This window comes from Cyprinus carpio, chromosome A9, assembly GCF_018340385.1.
Source record: "Cyprinus carpio isolate SPL01 chromosome A9, ASM1834038v1, whole genome shotgun sequence".
NCBI classification, from domain to species: domain Eukaryota; kingdom Metazoa; phylum Chordata; class Actinopteri; order Cypriniformes; family Cyprinidae; genus Cyprinus; species Cyprinus carpio.
Genome location: NC_056580.1, coordinates 19,165,546 through 19,189,407, shown reverse-complemented (window position 1 = coordinate 19,189,407; position 23,862 = coordinate 19,165,546). Strand labels below are relative to the sequence as shown.

General features: G+C 36.1%; 1 protein-coding gene across 17 annotated transcripts in view; it reads left to right on the top strand.

Moving 5' to 3' along the window:
- caska (calcium/calmodulin-dependent serine protein kinase a) overlaps positions 1–23,862 on the top strand; it is a 158,795-nt gene that overhangs the window by 75,593 nt on the left and 59,340 nt on the right. For all 17 annotated transcript variants that reach the window (XM_042763975.1, XM_042763973.1, XM_042763965.1 and 14 more), the window contains exon 2: positions 14,039–14,151. In XM_042763975.1, the coding sequence (XP_042619909.1) occupies positions 14,039–14,151 (113 nt within the window). The remainder of the gene's footprint in view (positions 1–14,038; positions 14,152–23,862) is intronic.

The window sequence follows — 23,862 nt, the reverse complement described above, 5'->3', positions numbered from 1 at the left end:
CGCTTATATTCCTACACAACCAATTCATTCAAACGGCTTCATTCATTCTTATAAATGAAGCAAGTGTCTGTCTTTATTAATGGCTAACTGAATAATTGACATTGATTCATTCAAAAATGCTGAACATATCGTGTGATGTTGCTTACCTATGTAATATATTATATAGAATATTTATCTTTTTTTCTTCTTCAGCATGTTTATTCATGTTTGTTTCTTTGTGTGTGCTGTTGCACTTAATAGTTTTGATTTCTCAGCAAAGTCAGACAGGCTGCGCAAGCCACAACTGACGTGACTGTCAATATATTATCCATTATCAGTCACCATTTACACTGAAAGTAATAAAATCAGAATCATTCTCTCGAAAGTTTCGTGCTGCCTTAGTTATAATTTGTTATTGATGTTTTAATCAGGTTACTTGTCCAGTCGGGCAAGTAAAATTGTGACCCTGGACCACAAAACCAGTTATAAGTATCACGGGTATATTTGTAGTAATAGCCAAAAATACATTGTTTGGGTCAAAATTATAGATTTTTCTTTTATACCAGAAATCATTATGATATTAAGTAAAGATCATATTCCATGAAGATATTTTGTAAATTTCCTACCGTAAATATATAAAAAATGTATTAGCAATAGTAATATGCATTGCTAAGGACTTCATTTGGACAACTTTAAAGGCACTTTTCTAAATATTTAGATTTTTTGTTGCACCCTCAGATTCCAGATTTTCAAATAGACTTATGGCTGGTTTTGTGATCCAGGGTCACAGTTCTTTCACTTGCCCCCATACAAAATACACCAGCCCCTAACAAACAATAATAACCATCCCCACCATACAATCATAAGCAATAAAGTTTCTTCATCAGAGAAGCATAAGCAATAAGATGGCCTCGCAATGTGGCTTTGGCAGCATCCCATTTTATTGCAGGAGAAACTGGTGAGTTCTGATTATACTGCCAATATTGAATTATTTTCTGTTTAAAAAATAGCAAAAATTGGTATTGTTTAAAAATGAAGTATTGAATTTCCAGTAGGTTGTCTTCTGGATTGATATACTAATATCAGTATCTAAATAAATAAGACCATGATCAGATAACACAATAGGGCCGAAATGACAAGAACTCACATGACGTGTACATTCAGAAGGTATGAAAAAGTAATCCAGTAATCACCTTTAAGCTGGCCAGCTGCCCTTTAGTATTTCCTGCCGAATTTTTGACAGACAAAATCCTCCATTCATCATCTTCCAAGTGGGTTTCAGAATTCTGAAGGCAAGACGCAGAATTGGTCATCCCCTCCAGACGGCTAGAAATTCCATCTAGGCGTGACATGTTGGGCTTTTTTTTTTTTTTTTTTTTTGATAAAATCAACAACATATCCAAGTGAGTTTCGGCTGAGTTAACGTTAGCATCAGCTGAGGGCGCTTGGTGAGAAGGCTTCTTCTTATCTTTTTCTTTAGCCTTCTGTGAGCACGTCGAGCCAAAAATAGAAAAATCTTTAACAGAAGGTGTGTCTGACATAGTTATAAGTCCCTTCAACTAAATAAAATAAGAATTCGAAGAAGAAATATGTAAATTATTCAGAATTTGAGCAGAGCAAAGAACTCACTCCAGGTCACGTGACAACCCACTGCAATGACCTTTTATATATCAAAAGATGAAGGGAATTGTGATTTCTCAGTTCATGACCCCTTTAAGGCATGTGACTTGTTGCATTCCCAGCATTAGCCAGTAAGCATTAATGATGTCTGCTGTCAGTAGTATTGGTCTAGAAACACTCATTTTCCTTTACCCTCATGATCTTGCTAGACATAATTTCAGGCATCACACTGTAGGTATGTTTCTGATGGCTATATCAAGCAGATAAATTTTATCATTTCATGGAAATGCAATCCAAGAATGCACTGCGATAAGCTCAAGATATGTACAACACTCTTGCACCTTTGACTTTGTCTAATTTTTTTAATATTTGTTTGCCTCAGGTTTATGATGTTCTGATTCATCTTGTGGCTAGATGGTTTGGTTCATGACTGATTAAAAAAGACCTTTTAAATCCTTAAAAAACTTCTATAACCAAGGCAGCAGAAAAAGTGGACAAACACTGTTGCACTCTATTGAAATCAACTGTGAATGCTAGATCACTCTCTAATTAACTTGATATGAAAAGCACTGTTTGTGTGGCATGTTGTGTCAGAGTCTTTTAATGGAATTGCTGTCAGTCAAGAGCATTTCATTCACTCATTAGGTCCCATTTTGGTTTTGGGGCTGCCTTTGAAGGTACTTGTCTACAGTATTTTGACAGCGAGGCAGCTCTCTTGAAACTGAGCCGCTCTGTCTCTGACTCTACCATCAGCATAATTAAAGCAGTCAGCAAAAGCAGTCTCCACAGCCCCTCGAGTGCTCCAGCGTGTGTTTTTTTGCTGGAAGAAAGTGGGTGGTATGTGAGTATTGATTGTCATGTGTTGTCAGAGATGCAGGGGGGCAGAATTACCACAGTTTGTCCCCTCACAGCCCGCCAGTTTCTCCACTTTACTGAAGGCTATTATATCCACTCACTGGGCCATGGACAAGCCTGTTGTAAAACACATGACATTTACAGTACTGACCTCCTTTTGTGATGAATTCCCTTTGTAAGGTTCACGGAGGGACGTTTTTAAATCACATTCCTGGGATGGATGGGGATTCTGGACTGAGGGCCTTTTATTTGGAGCTGGACTGACAGGGGTGTGTGATGCACATAACTCACCTGCTCCAGCATGCCTCTCTCTAAAGGCCTGTCTCACTCATATGGGTTACCTCAGCTGCTTGTATCCAGGCTGACATTGTGATTTTGATTTGTTACGGCTGAGTAGGGCTTCTTCTTTCTCTTCAGTAAGCCCATGTTCCCTGTAGGCCTCTCGTGATTACATAATCAACTGTTTGTGATTGTTTGGTGCACTTTAAATGCTAATCACGTATTGTCACCAATACGTGATATGTGATTTTTATTTTCTAAAAAATATTTTTAAAAGGTAAATATCCTTTTTTTTGTTGAATGAATTAGCTTAACACACTATTTAAAATTTTATGCATGTATTTATTTGTATTAATTTCATTATAATTTATTTATTTAAATTGTATATATTTGTTAGAGCAATCCACAGAGCAGATGAGTGTGGCGCACTGGTTGCTCTGTCGTGCAGCTGCACTCCTCCAAGGCTTCCTGAATGTGCCAGAGAGAGCCGGAGGAGTGTAATTTCTCTCTGAAGGCCTCCTTTACACCCTCTGCATCCCTCCACCACTGATCATCCGGTCTTCATTGTGGCTCCAGTGGCTGTAATCTTTATGAAATTAGCTTCTGAGATGTGATTTCCTTTTCTTTTTTGTTACGTTTCCTTTTTGAATTAGTCACTTGAATGGATTTTTATTTTAAGCCCACTTTTTCCTCTTCTTTGCATGTCCTTGATGGCAAGTGATTTAGAAGGTGATTTTCAGTCTACAGCAGTTGAAATTCAAGTGTTGAAAAGATGTTTAGCATCTTCGTCATCTAGATTAACATTGCACTCTAATGAAATCTCTACTGCCCTGTCAGTGAACACAATCAGTCAATCCCTTTATCAGTTATGGTTAAATATCAGCCAATTCTGCCATATAGTGCAGGAGTGAGTTCTTCTTGTGTTAATTACGTGCCCTTTTTGCACAGTACCAATTTTGCACCTCAATAAAAAAAGATTTTAAACTCAATACCCTGAGGCCATACGCGAGAATGGTTTTTTGACACTAAAGGACATTTGATGCAATTAGTCAACTAATTCTTAATTAACATAATTGTTGGATTAGGTGTTTCTGTTAAAAAAAAAAAAAAAAAAAATATATATATATATATATATATATATATATATATATATATATAAATGCAATGAAAGACAACACATTTTTTGGTAACCCCCAGTTTGATAACAATATTGAAACTACCAGAGAAGAATACCTTTACAGCATTTAGCTAAAAATACACTACATAACACTATTTTATTTTATTAAGCAGTTTAGATGAATTTATGCTAGACTACACACTCCCATGCTCAGCTGAGCATATTTTTCTGGAATGCAAGTTCCTCCTGTCTTTTGTCCTCTGTTTTACTACCTTTGGTGCCTATAATTACTTCTCACTTTGAAACAAAAGATGAGTTGACTTGGCTTGGTGCGTTTATGGTGTTTGTTTTGAGTAGGTAATGTGAACATTAATCAAGCCCTAAACAAGCATTTAAGATTCTTAATTTCCCTGGCACATTGCTTGTTACTGCAGTGAGGTCGTTCCATTTGTCCATCTGTTTTATGCGTTGACCTTAGTTACACATATTGACACTAATTCATGTACACACACCTGTGCACACACAAACCCTTTGGCTTATGTATAATGAATGCTATTCTTTCTTGACATCCTGTGTTTTTGAAGTGGCAACGAGTGGCTTTAACATTGGCAGCAGTGCAATGAACATTCAAACTGAAGGGTTGCACGATTGTCATTGCAACGATTACACAATTCCAAAATATTGTCAGTGCTGTAAACAAGTCAGTGTTTTGAGTTTAAAATATAGAGATGGACCAGTCGACTGGCCATCAAATTTTGTTTATTTTTTAACTTGCTGTCATTTCCCCAAATGTCATTTATGTGGAAATATTATAAAGTTTGTAAAAAGGATGTTAATGTGAAATGCTAAAGATGTATAACGTAATTTATAACAGAACGTTATACCTATAATATACTGTATGTGTGAGTGTGTGTGTGTGTATATAGGTATAGGTATGTATATAAATGTATATTAGGGGTGTAACGGTACACAGATTTTTACTGAAAATAACTCATATCAATTGGATTTTTTCTGATAATGAAACAAATCAGTTTGAAACTGATTTTATTTCTGTAAACTAATAATAACAACAAAACTTTGTGCTTTTTAAAATAATGAAAACAAGCAGGATGCGCTTTCTGCCTTTGCTGACTCCGTGAACTGTAGCGCGTCACAAAACAAAAAACAAACCGCATGGGTGCCTCACAGACACACAATATATCTACAGAAACTTGAAATGTCTACTTTTAAATGAAACAATTTCAAAACGAAATTAAATACTCCCTGATTATGTAATCTGAATTAAGGTTGTATTTCTGTCTAAAGGCGTGTCCAGTAATGAGATGAGTCGGCATTGTGAATTTCATCTTTGCAGCTGACAAGTTTATTAATAACTAATTAAAATGTCTCCAACACATAATCATTAGGATCATTTTGCCTGTACTTTGTGGCAAACTTTATGCGTGTGCTTGCGCTCATAATGGGTTTGTAGCTTATTATATTAATTTTCATATAGCTAAATGTGTGATTAGTTGAATAATGGTATAAATGAAAGACTTTAGTTAAATCTTTAGTGGGGGTAGCCCTATTAAATACCCACTAGTGTCTCTGTTAAAGTTTCCATAGTTGGGTAAAATCTGCTTTCAGACTGTCAGTTCCGTAACGGTGAGATGTCACGTCCATAACATTGATTTTTCCTCTTAAACACAAAAATCAAAATTGAAATAAAAAAGATATTTTATGTTTTGTGAATAGCCAACCCTTCTCCATTAGACAGATATTGCTGTTTCTGGTTTGTGCATTGTAAATAACAGAAAATACAAAATATGTTGTCTCCCAAAAACGTAACGTCCATAACGCATGTGTATTTCCCTCATCTAAAATATAAAGCACGTTTATAAACTAAAACTTTCTGATGTCTATATTCTATTGTCAGGGGTTTATATATAAATATATGTAGATATATATAATTATAAATACACAAAAATATATAGAGATGGTTTAATATATTGGTAATGAATACATTATATGAGAATTTATTTTTCAGGTTTTGACTGCGAATGTCATGTCCATAACACTGGAATTACTCTGGTCTCTAAAATGTAGATGTCATGGCAACCTTATTTAAAGAAAATATATAGATTTAGATACAGATTTTACTAGTATGCACTCATTTTCATACCTTTTCAATTTATACATGTATGTATTTATTTATTTATTTAAAAAAGTACAATGTTGATCATTTTCTGTACAGTGTGGCCATGTTTCACTGACATGCAACCCTGAGCTGTCAGGTGTCCGGCAGGTATCCACGCACACATGCCGTCTGAGGAGTTATCTTCCACAGGAGAAACCCTACACCTACACCATCATCTCTTGCTCACTGTAACAGATACCAGTTGTCACAAAACACCAGTGTTCTTCCCCTGCCAGCTTCCCCGCTGCCTGACCGATTCTCTCATTCTCCACTATGTCCTTTTCTGTACTTCTCTCTCATCTTCCTGTGTCATGTCTCTCTCTCTCTGCTTTTTTTCCTGTTTTTCACTTTGCATTTTCTTCCTCACCTCATATTTCTGCCTGCTAGCACATCTTCCCCCGTCATGCACTGCTGCAGAGGACATCTTCTCCATCATTATTTATGATCCCTACGTTCAGCACTCTTGCTCAGAAAGACACTTCAAAGAAATAGTCACTTGCTCAACTTGCTGTTAAATGGTTTACCCAGACTTGTTTATCCTGTGTATGTGACCAGTACCCGCTGTTCTCATGTCTGCACGGGTCTTATCTAATCTGCCTGGTTCTTTCTGGCACCAAACAGAGCATCCCTGCTGTGTGCTACAGCTTGTCGCTGCTTGTGCTTGTCATCTATAGCAGCTGCTGGGAGCGTACGGCAGATGTACACTTGCTGCACCATTTCGGTTTGCAAAGGCTCTCACAATGCTATAATAAATCAGCACAGTAGGGCACCTCACAGGTTTCTCTCTGTACTGGTTTTGTCTGATGCATTTATCCTTTCCTCTGAAAATAGTGATTTTAGTGTTTCTAATTCTGTTATCAAGATGAATAACGTTTGTAAAAAAAATAAAAAATAAACTTAAGTTCCCATTAACATCCATTGTATGGATAAAAATACTATGGAAGTCAGTGGGAACCGAGAAAGTTTTGTTACCAACGTTTTTTAAAATATCTTATGTTTTGTTCCACAGAAGAAAAAGTATACAGGTTTAAACATGAGGGTAAGTAACTGATGACAGAATTTTCATTTTTGACTATCCCTTTAAGTTGTGTAAGATGCTATTTTTTCTCACTATTTTTCTTGGAATTACTAGAAGATTAAATTAATTAAATGTTAAGTGATTTTCAACCAGCTTTGTATTGTTACGACATCGGTAGTATAAAGTAATTAAACCATGTATTACTGTACTTGTTACCGGCACTAAGATTGTCTTTATTAGAGCTACTTAAGCATAATTTGGATTTGTTGTTGGGTTGATGTTTGATGAAGTTGTCACTGCTGCTTCTGTTACTTCCCTAATACTGTACAGATAATTTAAAACAACTGCTATTATATTAATTGATATATAAATAAAGGTGAGTTGACCAAGATATCTCCATTTATTTGTCAGTCTGCTGAATTACATAAAATTAAGGATTCAATGAAATGACGATGCAATACGTTTCACGACACAATTTTCTCAACTAATTTTGGCCAATAGCCGATGCCTATACTGATAAAGTCTTTCTTGTACAGCGATTATAAACAAATTATTTTTCATTTTTGTTAGTTTTTAACAAAAACTTTTAAGAATTAAATAAACAATGAAGTTCTTTTATAATGAGAGTACATTGAAAGCTTTAAAAATAACTATCAGGCAACTATAAAGCAATCCTTAACATTTTATTTGAATATTTAACATTTGTAGATGGTCTAAAGCAAAAGAGTTCTTTTAGAGTTAATTGTATTAAAATTTTCATAATCCGTTTGAAAATACATATATATTACACATTAATGAATAGTTTCTTGTTTGTGATTTTTATTTATGTAAGCTATACTTCTGACCTTTAAATCAAACCATACTCGTGATTTTGACATCAATTGCTGCTTTATTTAATCAGAAACACAATCTTAATGTTATTTGTGTATTTTACTTTTATTTTATTACAAGTAGGCCAACAGCGCCCCCTAAGTAAATAAAACGCACCACCGGACAGGCATTAGGACCCCGGGGAAGCTGCAGCTGCTACTGCTGCACACGCTAGTAACTGTTGACTCTATTGCACACTGGATGCCTCATTCTGTACTTCCTTTCTCAAATTAAATGCTCAAAACAGTGAATGTAATCACTGTTCAGGCAAATGTTGCTTCAAGAATGACCACACTGCTTATGTGATCTTATCCCTATCACATTATGAGCACATGTGAGTTACTCGTCTTATCGGCAAGGCATATCGGCATAATTTTTCATAACGGGCCAATGCCGATATTTGCATTTTAAGCCATTATTGTCCGATTTCAATAGCATTCCGATAATATCATGCATCCCTAGTTTTTTGTTTTATTTATTTTTAACAAAATGAGATTTAAGACAAATAAATGAAAAGGTGTCCTTTTATTATTTCTCAAACAAAATGCTGCTCATTTCTTTGTGAAATTTAAATGCCAAAGAACAAAACTCAATTAAAATTTTAAAACAAATCCCAAATCAAATAAATAACTCTTAAGAAATTTCTTCATATAAACAAACTAAGGCTTTGCCTGTGCTTTCCATTTAAAATTAGGGGCAACCTCTGCATTTTAATCACAATTCAAACAAAGATGCTGCATACTGTACATGCCCACATGACACTTTATTTCGATAGTCCACTTTAGACAAATCTACTAACAGTTAGTAACTTTGCAACTACATGTCAACTAGCAGTTAGTAGAGTATTAGTAGACAGTCTGCTTAATATCTTCTAACACTTTCTTCGTTAACTTATTGTCAACTTATACTAACCCTAAACCTACCCCTAACACTATCCCTAAACCTACCCTAACAGTCTAATCTGAGAGATAGTAGACATGTAGTTGCAAATTAATAAGAATTAGTTGACATGTAGTTACAAAGTTACTTATAGTTGTTATTATAGTTAGTAGTTTGTCTAAAGTGGACTATCGAAATAAAGTGTAACCAAAACAGAATGGTCTGACTTTAGATTTGTGAAACTATATAATATAAAACATATCCGAACAAAACAAAAATGGCAGATGGGATAAATGAGATGTAAATTCACTCTCTGACAGCAGGTGGCACTTTTCCTTGGTTATCGCTGTAAACAAAGCAGCACAGCGCTTATAAACACTTCTTTAATATGCATTATACAGAGACAAGATGAGAAGAAAATAGCATCATACTTTTTTCTTACTTTTATGAGGTATTATGGCTGTCAAGATGAGTCTCTGGAAAGAGTTTGATGAACTTTGAAACATTTGATTGTTCAGATCTTAGTTGGAAAGAAAATGTAGAGACTGGGCCTTTTTTTCCCTCTACAAAAGGAAGTGTGTTTAACCTGTCAGTGGACATACTACACCACAACTATGTCAGGACTCCAACAGTGCAGATAAATGGATACCACTTGATGTCTTAAATAGACAGACTGATTGTTTTTTACATTTGGGATTTTTGTTAATACATAATGTCATTTATGTAATGTTTAGGGAAGCTTTATGCCAAAAACAACCTGAGGACCATGACAGATTGAGTAGATAAAGCCCATTCAGATGTTATAGTGCTTCTGAGTGTCATGTATCCACAGTTCCAGCAGTTTAGCATGGCCGAGAGTCCAGCTCTGAGCCACGCTTGGCTACACCTCGACTCTCTGCCAATAAGCAGCTTTGCGCTTCACACCATCTGCTCTGGCAGTTTGTGTTGGGGAAAACACAGCCCCTCTCGTACCCGTATAAGCAAGATACAGTGATAATAATAAGCTCTCAACCACTTCTTCAATTTGCATTCTTTCTTCAGTTTGCCAGCATTACAATTTTAAAGCTGAATCAGAATAGCCTTGTGTTTTAAATGCAGATCTCTTTATTTATTAAGAAGTGTCTGCTTGTTTCTTGAAGGTCAGCAGACTAGCGTAAGTCACAAAGGACATGAGGTTATTTCCTTTAGGTTAGTCAATGAGCTTTTTCAAGCTCCCTGGTTTAATTGGCTTGTTGGAGGCTTGTTCAGTGTGTCCATGTCTGTTTAGCTACATCAAAAAGATGATCAAAATGTTTTTATAATGAGCTGATTTTTGATTTAGGTTATTTCTCTGCATCACTTGGTGGAGATTTGTTGTTATAAATCCTTTATTGTTACTGTTATGATGGATGGTCTTGTTGTTTTTTCAAAAGCTATAAGCTGCAAGACCGATGGTGTACCCATTCATTCTGACATGCCAAACAATACCTTTTAACCTTGTGGCTTATTGCTTTTGTAAATCTTAGCAAAAGCTCTGCTTAAAAACTCATTTACTCTTGACTCTTAAGACAAAACTCAACAACAGTCTGTGTGTTTGTGTGCTTTTTAAATTTCAATTGTGTAAATTTGAGTGAATGAGAGAGGCCTGATCTGTGCACTTAGCTAGAGCTGTTTTATTTCAATTCAATTCAGTTCCAAATGTTAAATTGAAAACACAACAAAACATTAATTTTTTATATCCCGAAAACATTTCCCCATAAAACATGAAAACACAGTTTAACAAATCAACTATACTATATAGTTTGTTTCCACTCTGAGTTCACAATATTGGCAGTACTGAATTTTAGGTGCCAGCTCACCTTGTCAGAGGTTGAGCATTACCTGCTGAATAAAATATAAAGTGTTTTTCATACACTTATGGTAGTCCATGTGCAGGGCATAAATAACTCTGAAAAATGGACATAGAAGGCCTGAGATTGGTCAGTTTATCCATTACCAAACTTTCTTCCAAGGTGATTCCCCACTCTAGATGGGTTTAGATGTGGACTTGCTTGATCAACGCTGAGTCTGTCTTGTCAGCTGCATCCTAACAGAGGAAGAAGTCAGTTAGATAATGCTGTTGTCAAATACTCAAGATCATATGCTGTGTTCACACCATGTTCTACTTGGAGCTGTTCATGTCTTTGGACTGGGAACTGTGCGTTTCTATGGCAACACTATCAACACCTAAATTAATGTGCAGCAGTCACTACAGTCATGTGATACAAGTAGAATCTCTCAGAAAATTTCCAGATTACAGATAGTAATTATGAGTTCTACAAGGACATGAATGCTTCTTCCAAGTTGGAATCTTGTAATTATGGCAATTACAACATGAATGCATCTATACTGTACATACCTGGTTTACTGTAAAAAGAGTTGGCCTTTGAAGTCCCATTCAGAGTGATGTCAGGCTTGTGGTTGACAACATTTCTGTGAAGAACAAACATTAAAGTTAAGGCCACCTGACTTTAGGATTTACTTTTAATTGTGCAGTGTGCCAGTAAATAAAGTGATCATCATCCATCATCCAGGTCTCAACCCACATGACATACAGCTGATCTGGAGTTTTGGTGTTAAGGAGGCATAAGTGTACATTTTTTTGCATAACAGGATTTAAACGTATGTACATGCCTGATGTGAACAAGGGGATTGTTCTGTTCTTGTATAACTACCATAATTTTCTTACACTTCCAAAGCATCTCTTCCATTTTTTCTTCCTTCCAAAACAAGACAGTCGTTCATAGGGTTCTGATCCTAGATAGAACAGAAGTATATTCCTTCGTTTTTGTATTTATACCTTTAATTAACTTAAACTTATTTTTTCAAACAATAGCCATGTCTTAATTAGATGTGGTCATTGAATTATTGTAAAGTTCCTCACCATATTAGTGCCACCATCTTCTTTCCTCCGCTGGAAGCACGGCAGCTGTATGAGTAAAACATTTGCACGCCTCACAAACAATAGCTCTGAAAAAATAATCATAAAACGGAAAAGACTAAATAAAACTCAGTCATTGGTCAGGGGTTCAAGCGCGAGTGAGAAAGCTAACATTAGCTAGCTAACAGATAAGAAATGTCCCGTCGTTTAGACAAACAACAATTTTTGTCAATCCAAGACAGTCTCTCGAGGGAAAGAAAGACACTATGAAAGCTAATGGCAGAAAATAACATCCATAGAACTAACTAAAACAAAATTTCCAGCTTCTTATTCACATCCTCATTCTTGATCTCACACACAATAACAATGACCAAATGGCATCGTTGACTCGCAGCACAATTGTGGGCGAGGCGTGGTCAAGAGATAAACTTAATAATATGAGTTAATTTAAATTAAATTTATTCACAGGTTCAAATATGTTAATAAAATTAGTAAAATCTACTTATATCTTATAAGTAATGCAGCTAAACTTAAATATTTAAGTATATTTTAATTGAATTATTTAACTAGATACAAAATCCAGGCTTACAGTGCTGTCTGAAAAATTCTGCCTTCTGTCATTTGCTGGAAGCATATACACACACACACACACACAAACACACACACACACACACACTGCTGTTCAAAAAATTGGGGTCTCCTTAAAGAAATTAATGGTTTTATTCAGTAAGGGTGCATTAAATTGACCTAAAGTGAAAGTAAAGACATTTTTTCAGTCTGCAGTTTTAGACACAATGTAGCACTGCTGCTCTCCAAAACATTCCTCCCTTAAACTCTGTCCTCCACATGTTCACTGCACCTGCAGTTCATTAACAGTTCAGCCAGAGAACTCGGATGACAGGAAGACAGCAGCCAGCCTGAAAGTGTTCTCTGCGGAGCACTGACCTGGGAACTGTACAGAGAGGTTCTGACAACACATATTTCATAAAATCTGTCTATTTTTATATCTGGATACCTGTGGGTCAGAGTGAACTGGGGCGTCTGTAATGAAATGTAACTTGCGTACCTGACTAGGAGGGTGAAAATTTCTTATTGACTTGCCAGTAGTAATATAGAGAATAAATGTCAAGACTGAAAATGTGGCCACACTGAGCTATATATTTACATTTGGATAAAGTTAATAATGTAAATTGAATTAATTTGTGTACAATTTATTTTATTTTTACTTTATTAGCATATTATGAGAATTACAATGTTCCTCTCTTTTGAAATAAATTTGTTTAATTTTCATGTCCATTTATGTATTAATTGCTAATTATGCATATATAAATGGGATAATGTACAGTCAGACTATCTGTGTTTTTTTTTTTTGAGGGGGAATGACTGACCATCTGACTGTAAACTGTACATCATCTTAATCTATAGGACAGAAACAAAAACAGACCTGTTGACATCAACCCATTGCACACAAACAAGAGATATTTGCTCCAGAGGTCTCTCTGCTGCCATCTTTCTTCAGGCCTGCAGAAACACTCATGCTCACACAGAAAGGGTTCAACTCATGCTGAGACGGGTTAAAGGCTTTGGGAAATCAGATCACAGTTGTTCACAGAAAGCCAGCCTCTCTAACTCCCTGCTGTTCCTTAAACACTCAGTCCGCACAGAACATTCCCATCAATCTCGTTGCTGATGTGAGCATTCCTTCATTCCTAGACAGAGGCCAGGCTTTTTACTTTAGCTGCTGATACTCAACTTGTGTTTATCGAGTCATGTATGGCTCTAATCTCACTTTCCCCCAAAAAAAGTTTCCATATGAGGCGTATGTCAGTTTTAATAAATGTATAAATTAATATTGGGTACTTTTTCTAGCTTTAAATCACTATCAGTGTGGAGGTCAAAGTGTGTATGTTGTTATGTTCGATTGTGATTTTTGTTCTGTTGGGAAAGATCTGAATTTTTACTGACGATTATAGTTATTTGCCCATTCGTGGACTAGGTTGTTTATTGCTGCTGGCCTCTGTATAAAAGATATGATCACCAGTCATTGACTGATAAATCAGACTAAATTCTCAACCAACATTTTAACTTTTTAGGGATCATCATCATTGTTATGATCCCTAAACATGCTACCTGTTTTATTTCATTTTTAATTTTGAGTAAATGTATAAAATAAGTGTTTATTTCAACAATTTAAAGATTTGTACATCTCATTTACCTTCATTAAAGAGCAACATATGTCAGCATTATATTGGCCATTGTTCATCCTGTCTTTATCGATTTCAGCATTAGCCACTGAAAAACCCAACATGTGCAGGACTCTAATGTAACTGTTTGTATATTTTCCAGGGGGCCGTTTAGTGTTGTACGAAGATGCATCAACAGGGAGACAGGCCAACAGTTTGCCGTGAAGATTGTGGATGTGGCCAAATTCACCTCCAGTCCCGGCCTCAGTACAGAAGGTAAAACACTCATTTTCCTCTTTGGGTGATGATTGTGTAGAATATCCATCAGCTGTGACCTTTCCAGAGCTCAGAATACATATTCAGCGTTTTCTCATGAATAAGCATTGAATTCATTACATACAGCTGGAAATGAAACCAAACCGAATGTCTGGGTTTCTGTTGATTTAATCAACCACTCTCTAATCAGGACTATTGGAGAGGAAATATATGTTTTAATGCAAAATATCAGTCTACACCATCAGCTCACCTCCTAAACATTTGTGGTTACAGTAACTAATACAGCTGTTTGTTGATATGAAAGTACAGTAGAAGAAGTGCTACTTGGCTGTAACATACAGTATATACATAATGCCATGAGTGGGCAGCATATGTGTTTTGCTGAGATTGTGGATAGGCCTGCTGATCATACAGTAAAGTACATTAAAGTGTGATAGAGTAACCTTGAAGACCTGACTTTGTGTAATGTGCTCTGTGTGATCACAGATTTCAGGGAGTAGGGAGACTTTAATAGCAGTACGCTTGTGTTTTCGATGTGTGTCTTGATCTGCGTGTGTGTAGCTTAAGCTAGATGTTTTTCAAATCATCTACGTGACCAGCTATGTGTTTTTAAAAAAAAAAAAAACAGATAATGATATAATGATGCAGATTTTTATTTTTTATATAGCTGCTGAAAATCCAGCTTTGCCTCCTTTGGTTTAATATATAGTTTTTTGTCTTTGTGCCATGCTGTATTAGTTCTAGTCCCACTAGTCTACTCAAAACAGCTGTGTGTAGAGGATTTCACACCTGAGGATTGTTTCCCTCCTCATAATGTAATCCTCTTCTGTTTAGATTGCACTTACTGATTTAGATGTGACTAAACGACTGCCTCTCACTCGCATTTTCCTGTCACGTTTCAACTTCCTGTTTTGGCAACAGATCAATGAGAAGCTTGTCTAAATAAGGACAGGAGTAGCACACAAACATAAATAGACTGAATCTGTACAGAGGTCGGAGTCTACAAGTCTCCCTTGAGACCGACAGATTCACTGTACTTCCTCATTGAGGGTGTGTGTAAGCATGGAAACATACAGTAGCTGAACAGTTTCAGTGTCAGTTCTCTGAAGGAGAGAATTTCTTGGGTAGGATGTTAAGGTCACGTGCATGTGAGAAAGAGATCTTTACTCAGGGCTTTGTGTTATCTCAGTCCACTGCTAAACCTCTGTCTCATCTCTCCTGAGTTTCGCAGTCTCGGCAAACACTCTGCCCACCTCCCATCTGTCTTCCTCCTATGTGGGAGAGAATACACTCATGCTGGTATTTCAGAATCTACTGTAAAACTCATGAGACTCAGTGATTAAAATGCTACAGTATCTCTGACTTTTGTCACTGTATTACCTTTCAGATGTATATTCCTCTCTGAGCTCAGGTTAGAATCAACTCAATGAACTTTTGACTTGTATTTTATTTGCAGTCCCCCCCCCCCCCACACACACACACACTCTCTCTTGCTTATGTGGTTTACAGGGACTCTCCATAGGCGTAATGGTTTTTATACTGTACAAACTGTATATTCTATCCCCTTACCCTAAAACCTACCCCTCACACAAACTACTGGCAAGTTTCTAATATAAAAAAACACCATTTAGTATGTTCTTGAGCTATTTGGTTTACAGGGACACAGGAAGTGTCCTCATAAACCATGTTTATGTTGTGTCCTCATAAACCATATACACAAGAACACCCACACCCACCATCGCCTCTAACATTGTGACAAATACTCTTATCGAGTGAAACATCTGTAGGATTCAAGCTTCCATTTCTGTAACTTTTAAGTTCATCATATACTTTCAGGGAGATATGGAACAGAGAGCATCAAAAATCCTAGGTTCAAACACCATAAAACACACCAATTTTCTACCTAGAAACAACAAATGTCTTAGTGTTTTTTTTCTTTTTCTGTAACTGAAATGTGTAGTTTTCGTGTTCATTAACCAGGCATGACTTAACAATTTTGTAACAGAAGGTAACTCGTCTTTCCATACTACTGTAGAAGCAACAGTGCTCCACAATAACTGCCAGTCAGAGCAAATATAATGTTTAATTGCTTAACTGGAGTAACAATGGTTGCTTTCAGACCTCTGAGATTTAAATGTGGCTGAGGCTACCCAGCACAATGTCCTGTTACGTAATATCACATATTGCGGACTTAGGTTTCCACTACAGTTCAAAAATGTGGGGTTTTTAAGCTCCTTTTAAATGTTTTTAAAATGAGTCTGTTATGCTCACCTGTGTTTATTTGTTATTATAACTTTTCTGTTTTCTGTTTTAATATATTTTTAAATGTAAATTATTCCTGTGATGGCAAAGCTGATTTTTCAGCAACCATTACTCAAGTCTTTAGTGTCACATGATCCTTCAGAAATCATTCTGACATGCTGGTTTGGTGTTCAAAAAATATGTATTATTATTATCAATGTTGAAAATAATTGTGCGGCTAAATGTTTTTTGTGGAAACCATTATACATTTTTATTATTTTTATTAGAAAGATTTTGATGTCGGTCGCTTTTTGTACCATTGAAAAACCTTGGCTTTCATTATCATCACAATCATTACATCCAGACCTGTGGAATCTCAGTGTAATCTGAAAAATCAGCAGGAGTGCACAGCCTGGTAATGAGCCCTGTAGACAAGTAACACTTCCCATAATTAAGTGACATTACTGACTCTTGCTCTGCGTGGCACTTCAGCTAGAGGTTCTGCTCTATTTCTCTATTTTCTGCTCTATGATTTTGAGATACTTGGCATTTTTTCCACTTCTTACTCTTATTTCTTACATGACCTGTCTAAGATTTCTGCTGACTTGAAATGTAAATGTACAGTGGGTATAGAAAAGAATGACAGTTGAAAGGTGGCTTTTTGTTCCATTGAGAAGGTGATTATCCACAACTGATTGAGTTTACAAGTCATTTTTAGGAAGGCTGTGATCCTTTTTCCAACTCAGTGATTCTGAAAACAAAAAATGTATCCGTCTTCATTTCAGGCTGTAAAGAAACAAAATGTTATTATTTTAAAGAGGGTGATTCTTTTCTATACCCACTAGCTCCTTTTTGCTTATTAATAAGATAATACAGTACTGTATATGGGGGTTTTGTGGGAGTGGGGTTTTGTTGAGTTGCTGTTGTTTTTTCCCCCCCTCTACTGTACAATGAATAACAGGTGGTGAATAACAAAGAAGTGCCACTGGCTTTTGTAGTATCTGTGCATATTTGTAGTATTACCTGTATACATAAATCTGTATGAAATGCTGTACTACTGTTGGCACATCCCAAAGCTGATCATTTTGTGTCGTCTAGACATCAGTTGGGGGAAACTACACCTTAAGTTCATTGTGCCAGCTGCCAGCCATCTGTGACAAATCTTCTCCAAACTCTATATAACCCATTCTGTGTTTAGGGCCTATAAACGCACACACTTTTTGTTTGTGCGAGACCAGTGTTTTATTATAGCCGCACTTAGGACATCGATACACTGAAGTACAGATGCTTTCACATAGCATTGTAGCACTTACCGTAAAGCACAATACTTAAGAAAGCCACTAAGCTCAGATGAGACAGATTCTCAGAAATGAACCGAAAGATTATATTCAGTGTGGTTTTAGTTTCTGAAAGACAGATTGAGGTTTTCTTAAAATGAAAGCACTGCTTAAGTGTGTGAATAAATATGTCGAAAAGCATTTACGTACATGGTGGTTATTTATGGCTAATGCAATACATTATAGCAAGACTAAGTTTGAAATCTGATTGTTTTATAAGTTGATTAGGATGTTGATTCAGAATAAAGTCTTACTTGACAAGTCGCCTTGTGGCATCACAAAAATGACAACAAATGTGCCTGGCATATATTCACATCTGTCATTTTAAATTACTACTCTGAAGCTCATCGCTAAAGGGCACTTCAGCTTCCCTTTGATACATACTTTCTTAATTTGGCTTTTTGAATATATTATAACAATATAAAAGTATATTATAAATGTATTCAAAAAGAGAATATTTTTAAATATTTCACACTGTAGTGTATTTAAAAATATCTTTTGAATACATTTATAGTATATATTATTATGTTATATTGTTTATAATCTTGCAATTTAAAAAAAAAAAATCTGTTTTTGTACTTTATTCCTTGAAAAAGAAACACCAAGCTTTATTGCGTCTTTGCCGAGTGCCCTGAACTTTTGGAGTCATTCTTATTCCGTCTACTACAGGACTGAATGAAATGTCTTTCATCCTCCAGCTTTCAGAATTATAGATAACACCTCACATTTGAGAGTGGTGGCTGAAAAACTCTCTCTGTAGGAATTCTGGCCATTCTGTAACCCTGTCATTCATGTTTTTTTCTTTCTTTTTTTTTCCAGCAAATGTGTGGTCATGCAGAGGGCCACAATCATACTTTAGTGTGGTCCTAAAAAGAAGAAATCTATCAGAGAGATAGGCTCTCTTATTTCTTCCCTGTGAGAGGTTCTAAAGTCTCCACCATAGCACATGCAAACAGCCGAATGTTAAATGTTGTAACCATTTTCATCATCATCACCACCACTGCAGGGCTCCAGCAGTGTCTTTTGCAACAAGAGGTTGTTTTGAGGTTACTGCTACCTTTTTGTTTAACTACGCAATTTATTTAATGCTATTTTTGGAAAAGAGAGTGTTTTATGTATGCTTTTCAAAGCAGTTCCATTCTGGATATTTACAGAGAGGAAAGCCTCAAAACAGCCTGTGGGAAATCCACAATTAAAATTTGAAAGTCTCTGTTGCTTTTCATGTTTGCTTCTTCGCAACATTTTTATAAAGTCACCAAATCATGAAATGATTCCCTCAGAAAGCTGCAGATGCAGAGGTTGTTAGCATGGGTGAACTGTTTTCCTCTATATCAGATCAGTACGGTTTATTTCAATCTCTGTTTTCCAAGATCTCAAAATTCTACCTTTTTTCCTTCTTTCTCTTCAGAAGGATTTTGCAACTTTTAAAAGTTGTTTCTTTTTTCAAGAGTACTAATAGGCCAGCCTTGTTTTACAGGACTTTACACAGACATGTTATGCAAAGATCTCTTCAAGGTAGTCTATGGTTTAATATGTATACATCATTTACATCCTGGTTGGTGTCACATTCTGGGCAGGTCAGGTGTTCCTGCTTCTGTTCAAACACTAAATACTCTTTGAAACATTCTCAAATAATGCTCATTCCCTCCACATGTGTGTCTGTATGTTTATATTTATATTTATATAGTTATACCATAAAAGTGCAGGACTGAAGCAGATATATCTGTAGTACAGGGTGCTAAAGCCATGCATCTGTAACCCCTGCCAGTGGTGAGGTGGACTTGTGCACTTGCGCTGTAATTATTACAACATTTAGAGGACAATTAGGCTGTTCAACAGCCTGCTGAAATCAGCCAACCTGCCACTAAAGAATTAGAGATAGAGCCAGAGGATACGGCAGAGAGGGAAGGAACACTTTCTAGGCCTCTGCTGGTGATCATCTCATTTATTATGCCTTGAAGATTAGGCCATATGTACCCGCATCCTAACTGGTTTTTAATTGGATATTCTCATTTTAGCCTCTGTCTCGTTGATGTTAGATTATTACAGTACATTTTGCTCATTCTCTTGCTGTCCTATAGACGTCATTTTGTTGTAATTAGTGGTGTTTGCTGAGAGAAACTTTTTAGCTCATGGTTGGGTTTAGGGATTTTAAGCAAACCTCTGAGTATAAAACGCTGGCCCACAATTACAACCCTCAATATATTTTGGAACATGTATTGAGCTGTCCAGTATATCTATCTATCTCTTTTTAATTTGATGCCATATGGAATTTATTTTTCAAGGGCCTTGAGAGCGAAACACCATTTCTAGAGACTGGGAAACCTTTTCTTCCCCTAGTCAAGAATTGACCCCTTCAAAAAACCTGCGAGTCTACTCAGAGCTGAGTCAGCCATCAACACATCACTGGAATTGAGCAGCCCACCTCTTTACTGTATGTCACTCTGAAATTATTCTGAAGCTTGGCACCCGACATAGAAATGTGAAATATGTATTTTCATTATTTCTTTAATAATAAAAAAATAAAAAAAGATACTGTATTGATTTTAAGGTCTCCTGTGCCCTTCATATCATAAATTGAGACAGAACCTATGGTAAATGGCTGTGTTAAAATGCAATATCTCCTCAGCATCTTCAACCTGCTGCTGTTTGCCTCCCTATCATGACACTCATCAGAGACTGAGAGATCATGGGAGGTGTGTGTTTACTGAATGTGTGTCAGCAGCTGCGTTTGGTGCCATGTGAGCTGCGGAGGCCACACTGAGCATGTAGACGCTGCTTGGCGGGGAAACGCAGTGAGTCCCTGCCATCCATCAGCACCTCTGAATCACATGCCGACTGCAGCTTTCTCTCTCTCCCTATAAAAAAATGGGTGAGCGTGTTAACAGCCTCTTCATGATTTGTCTCTGGAAGTCATGTGAAATCCATGCCAGTGTGTGAGCTCACATGATGCACAGGCTGAGCTTGTGTGTAAGAAATCATCAGTGCTGTACATATATTATATTTTGCAATTTTGATTATCTAAATGAATATTGAAATAATTGCAAACCATTTAACTATTTATTGTATTAAACTTTGGTATCGTTTACATTAGAACTAAGTACACTTTTTATTTTTACCAAGGAGATGATAGAGTAAAGATTACGAGATAGAGAGAGAGAGTAAAGATTATGACTGACATCAAATATGAGACATGTATTGTGAGAAACTGAATGGTTTTATTTGAATATTGTAATTAATGTGTCATTTAAAAATGTTAAAATAAATAGTATTTAAATATTTATATTCGCTATTAATGAATGATAGCTATAAAATAAGACTTTTCAAAGATTCCAAAAGTGTAATTTCCACCACAGAAGACTACTAAACACAATATGTGATAGGAATGACAAAATTCTCCTGGGATGCATGCATATACACTAAATACTCTAGTTTACAGTGAAAAGTGTATTTTAAGCTATTTTTTCCCAAAAGTTCACAGGGCCAAACATGCTACTAGTTGAAGAAACACTAACTGGGTGTGCTGGAATGTGTCAAAATGTGTCAGCACTCTCCACACAGTGTGGGTTTAAGTGTGTAGGCTATCATTTAGAAATAAGCTTCAGATGATTGCCATACATTTGATAACAGGCTGTTTCAGAAACACATTCATTTGGACCTTCAAACTCCTCTTTCAGAAAGACACATGTCCTCTTCTTTTTAAAAGAGCAAAGAAATAGCTGGGTGTAAAGCAGAAGGGCTCCTTCTGCCTTCTTCCTCAGCAACAGCATCAGTTTAACTTCTTGTTTCATTTCTCTCTATAGCCTTTATGTCCTACCTACCCCATCACTGATTTGTGCTCCTGTCCTTGACTGACTTTTTTGATTGTTTGTTTGAGATATTTGACAGAGTATGACATGTGGTAAGTGACTCTAAAGCTTTGCGTGGGGCCTGTGCTTTGGTTTTTGTGGTCCTAGGATGGATATTATTTTATAAATGCTTCAGGTGTAGGGATGTAACGATTAACTGCGAGCCGGTTGAAAATCGATTCAAATATGTAACGATTCAAATCGGTTGAGATGCTAAACAAATGTCATACTCTGTCAAATATCTCAAACAAACAATCAAAAAAGTCAGTTTATAAAAAAAAAAATTTGTGAATCTAATCGAATCGTGAAACCAAAATTGTGAATCGTGAATCGAATCGTTAAATCCCTATTCAGGTGTCAATCAGGCTGGTTAGTGGAACTCAGCGTTAGGTGGCTCTCTGATACTCTGTTTGATGGATCGCTGTTTACACAGGTTAGTGACAGTGCTGGTGTGATAGAGAGAGGCCACATGTGCTGGAGACATGGCCCAGCATAGTTATTAGCTTGGAATTAGTCTCCACCGCAGTCAGCACACTCACAGACCTCCTGCGGTCCATTCACACGCAAAATGACATGGCTGCAGTTTCAATCCAACTGGCTGACTTTACACATTTTCCAAGAGTCAAGTTGCACAGTTTTTTATTTGTCCCCCAGGAAAATCCATCATGGATTGATGCAATGAACACTTCTAAGAAAGAACTCATTAGTGGATTTGCAAAAATGTTAGAGGTTTGCAGCATCAGATCCTGTTTGGTGCACTTAGTATACAGCAAGTTACCTAGACATGCAATGCATTAATTCCTCTTTTTTTGCATGCTGATTGGTCCATGTGTTTGCGTCAAAATGAGTTGCCTATGCTTTAAGGGATATTTGACTTGTAAATTAAGGATTAGGATTTATGGGTAGGGTTATGAAGTGGTGCGTGTTAAATAGTTTGTGAGTGGCATATGAGCAATGTTTTTGCTGCAGTAAAATTAAAAAGCAATAAAATTAAGCAACATTGTGAAAATTGTAATTATTTTAATGTGCTTTTTAAAAGGATGTTAAATTCCCCACAGACTAGAGTAGTCATTAGAGTAGTTTCATGAGCCTTAAATCGTTTCTGTGCATCAGATTAAATGGTCAGTTTTAGTGAATTGATTCAAAAGATTCAACAGTTTGTTTGCATCATCAGTAAAAAATGTGCTCTGGAGTAATTTTTCATTTATTAAAATAAATGTAGGTAAATAATGCTGTCTCTTGCATGTATTATGCATAATTAAATTATTGCATATAAAAGAAAGTTAATATAAATTAAAAATTAAATATAATTTTCATTGTACTCAGAAGACAGGTTAGAAAATGTACCTTGATTATTTTTAACGTGACTTGTTTGATTTATATTGTGCTTTAAGCATTTTGATTCTATAGAAATATATAGATTCCATACATTGCCCAGCCAGTGTTCAATGCCAGTTGTAGTCCTTTTGTTCATGTCACATTTAGGGAACTGTGTGTAAAACATACATTGACGGGAACTTATGTTCTACACTGGTATCAACACCCTTCTGTGGTCCACCACTAGGGCAAACAGCACTATTGTGTGTTGTGTTTCTGCATTGTCACTCTTACGGATTATTTTACTCTGTTTCTTTGATAACTCCTTTGATTAGGTTCAGTATCTTTGGGTTCTGATAGAAAGGAAAGCTCTGTCATTATAAACTATAGTGTCTGGTGTGGGATGCTGTGTGCCAGCCTGAGCAAACAGTGGCATTTCATTCATCTCATTGGCTGTAATTATCTTTGCTGTGTTTTCTTCTTCTTTGAATCTTCAGGTTCAGCAGCACCATCCACCTTAAGTGGCTTTTTAATGTCATTTTTATGGCTGCCTGGAAGACATTGTAAAGCTATAAAAAGCATGCTGGGACTTATAGCCTTTGCAGTTGTATGTTCTTTGGCAGAAATGATTTATCTGTATCTCTCTCTTTCTCTATGTATCACAACATCAGGTATACATTGGTTGTATTCATTGTTTGATTGGGCTCCAGATTTATGATATTCTTATAGTGACAAAATATGTACACTCATATGATATTTTATATGTATATATTATGTGTATATAATAATAATAATAATAATAATACATTAAGCAACATTGTGGATGTTGTAATTACCCCCATTTTAATATTTTTTTGTTAATCAGTTAAGTCAGTTTCAGTGAAGTAATTCAGTAAGCAATTTTTATCCACATACTAAAACACTTCTGATTTATGAGCCATATAGCATACAAGTAATTGAATCATTGT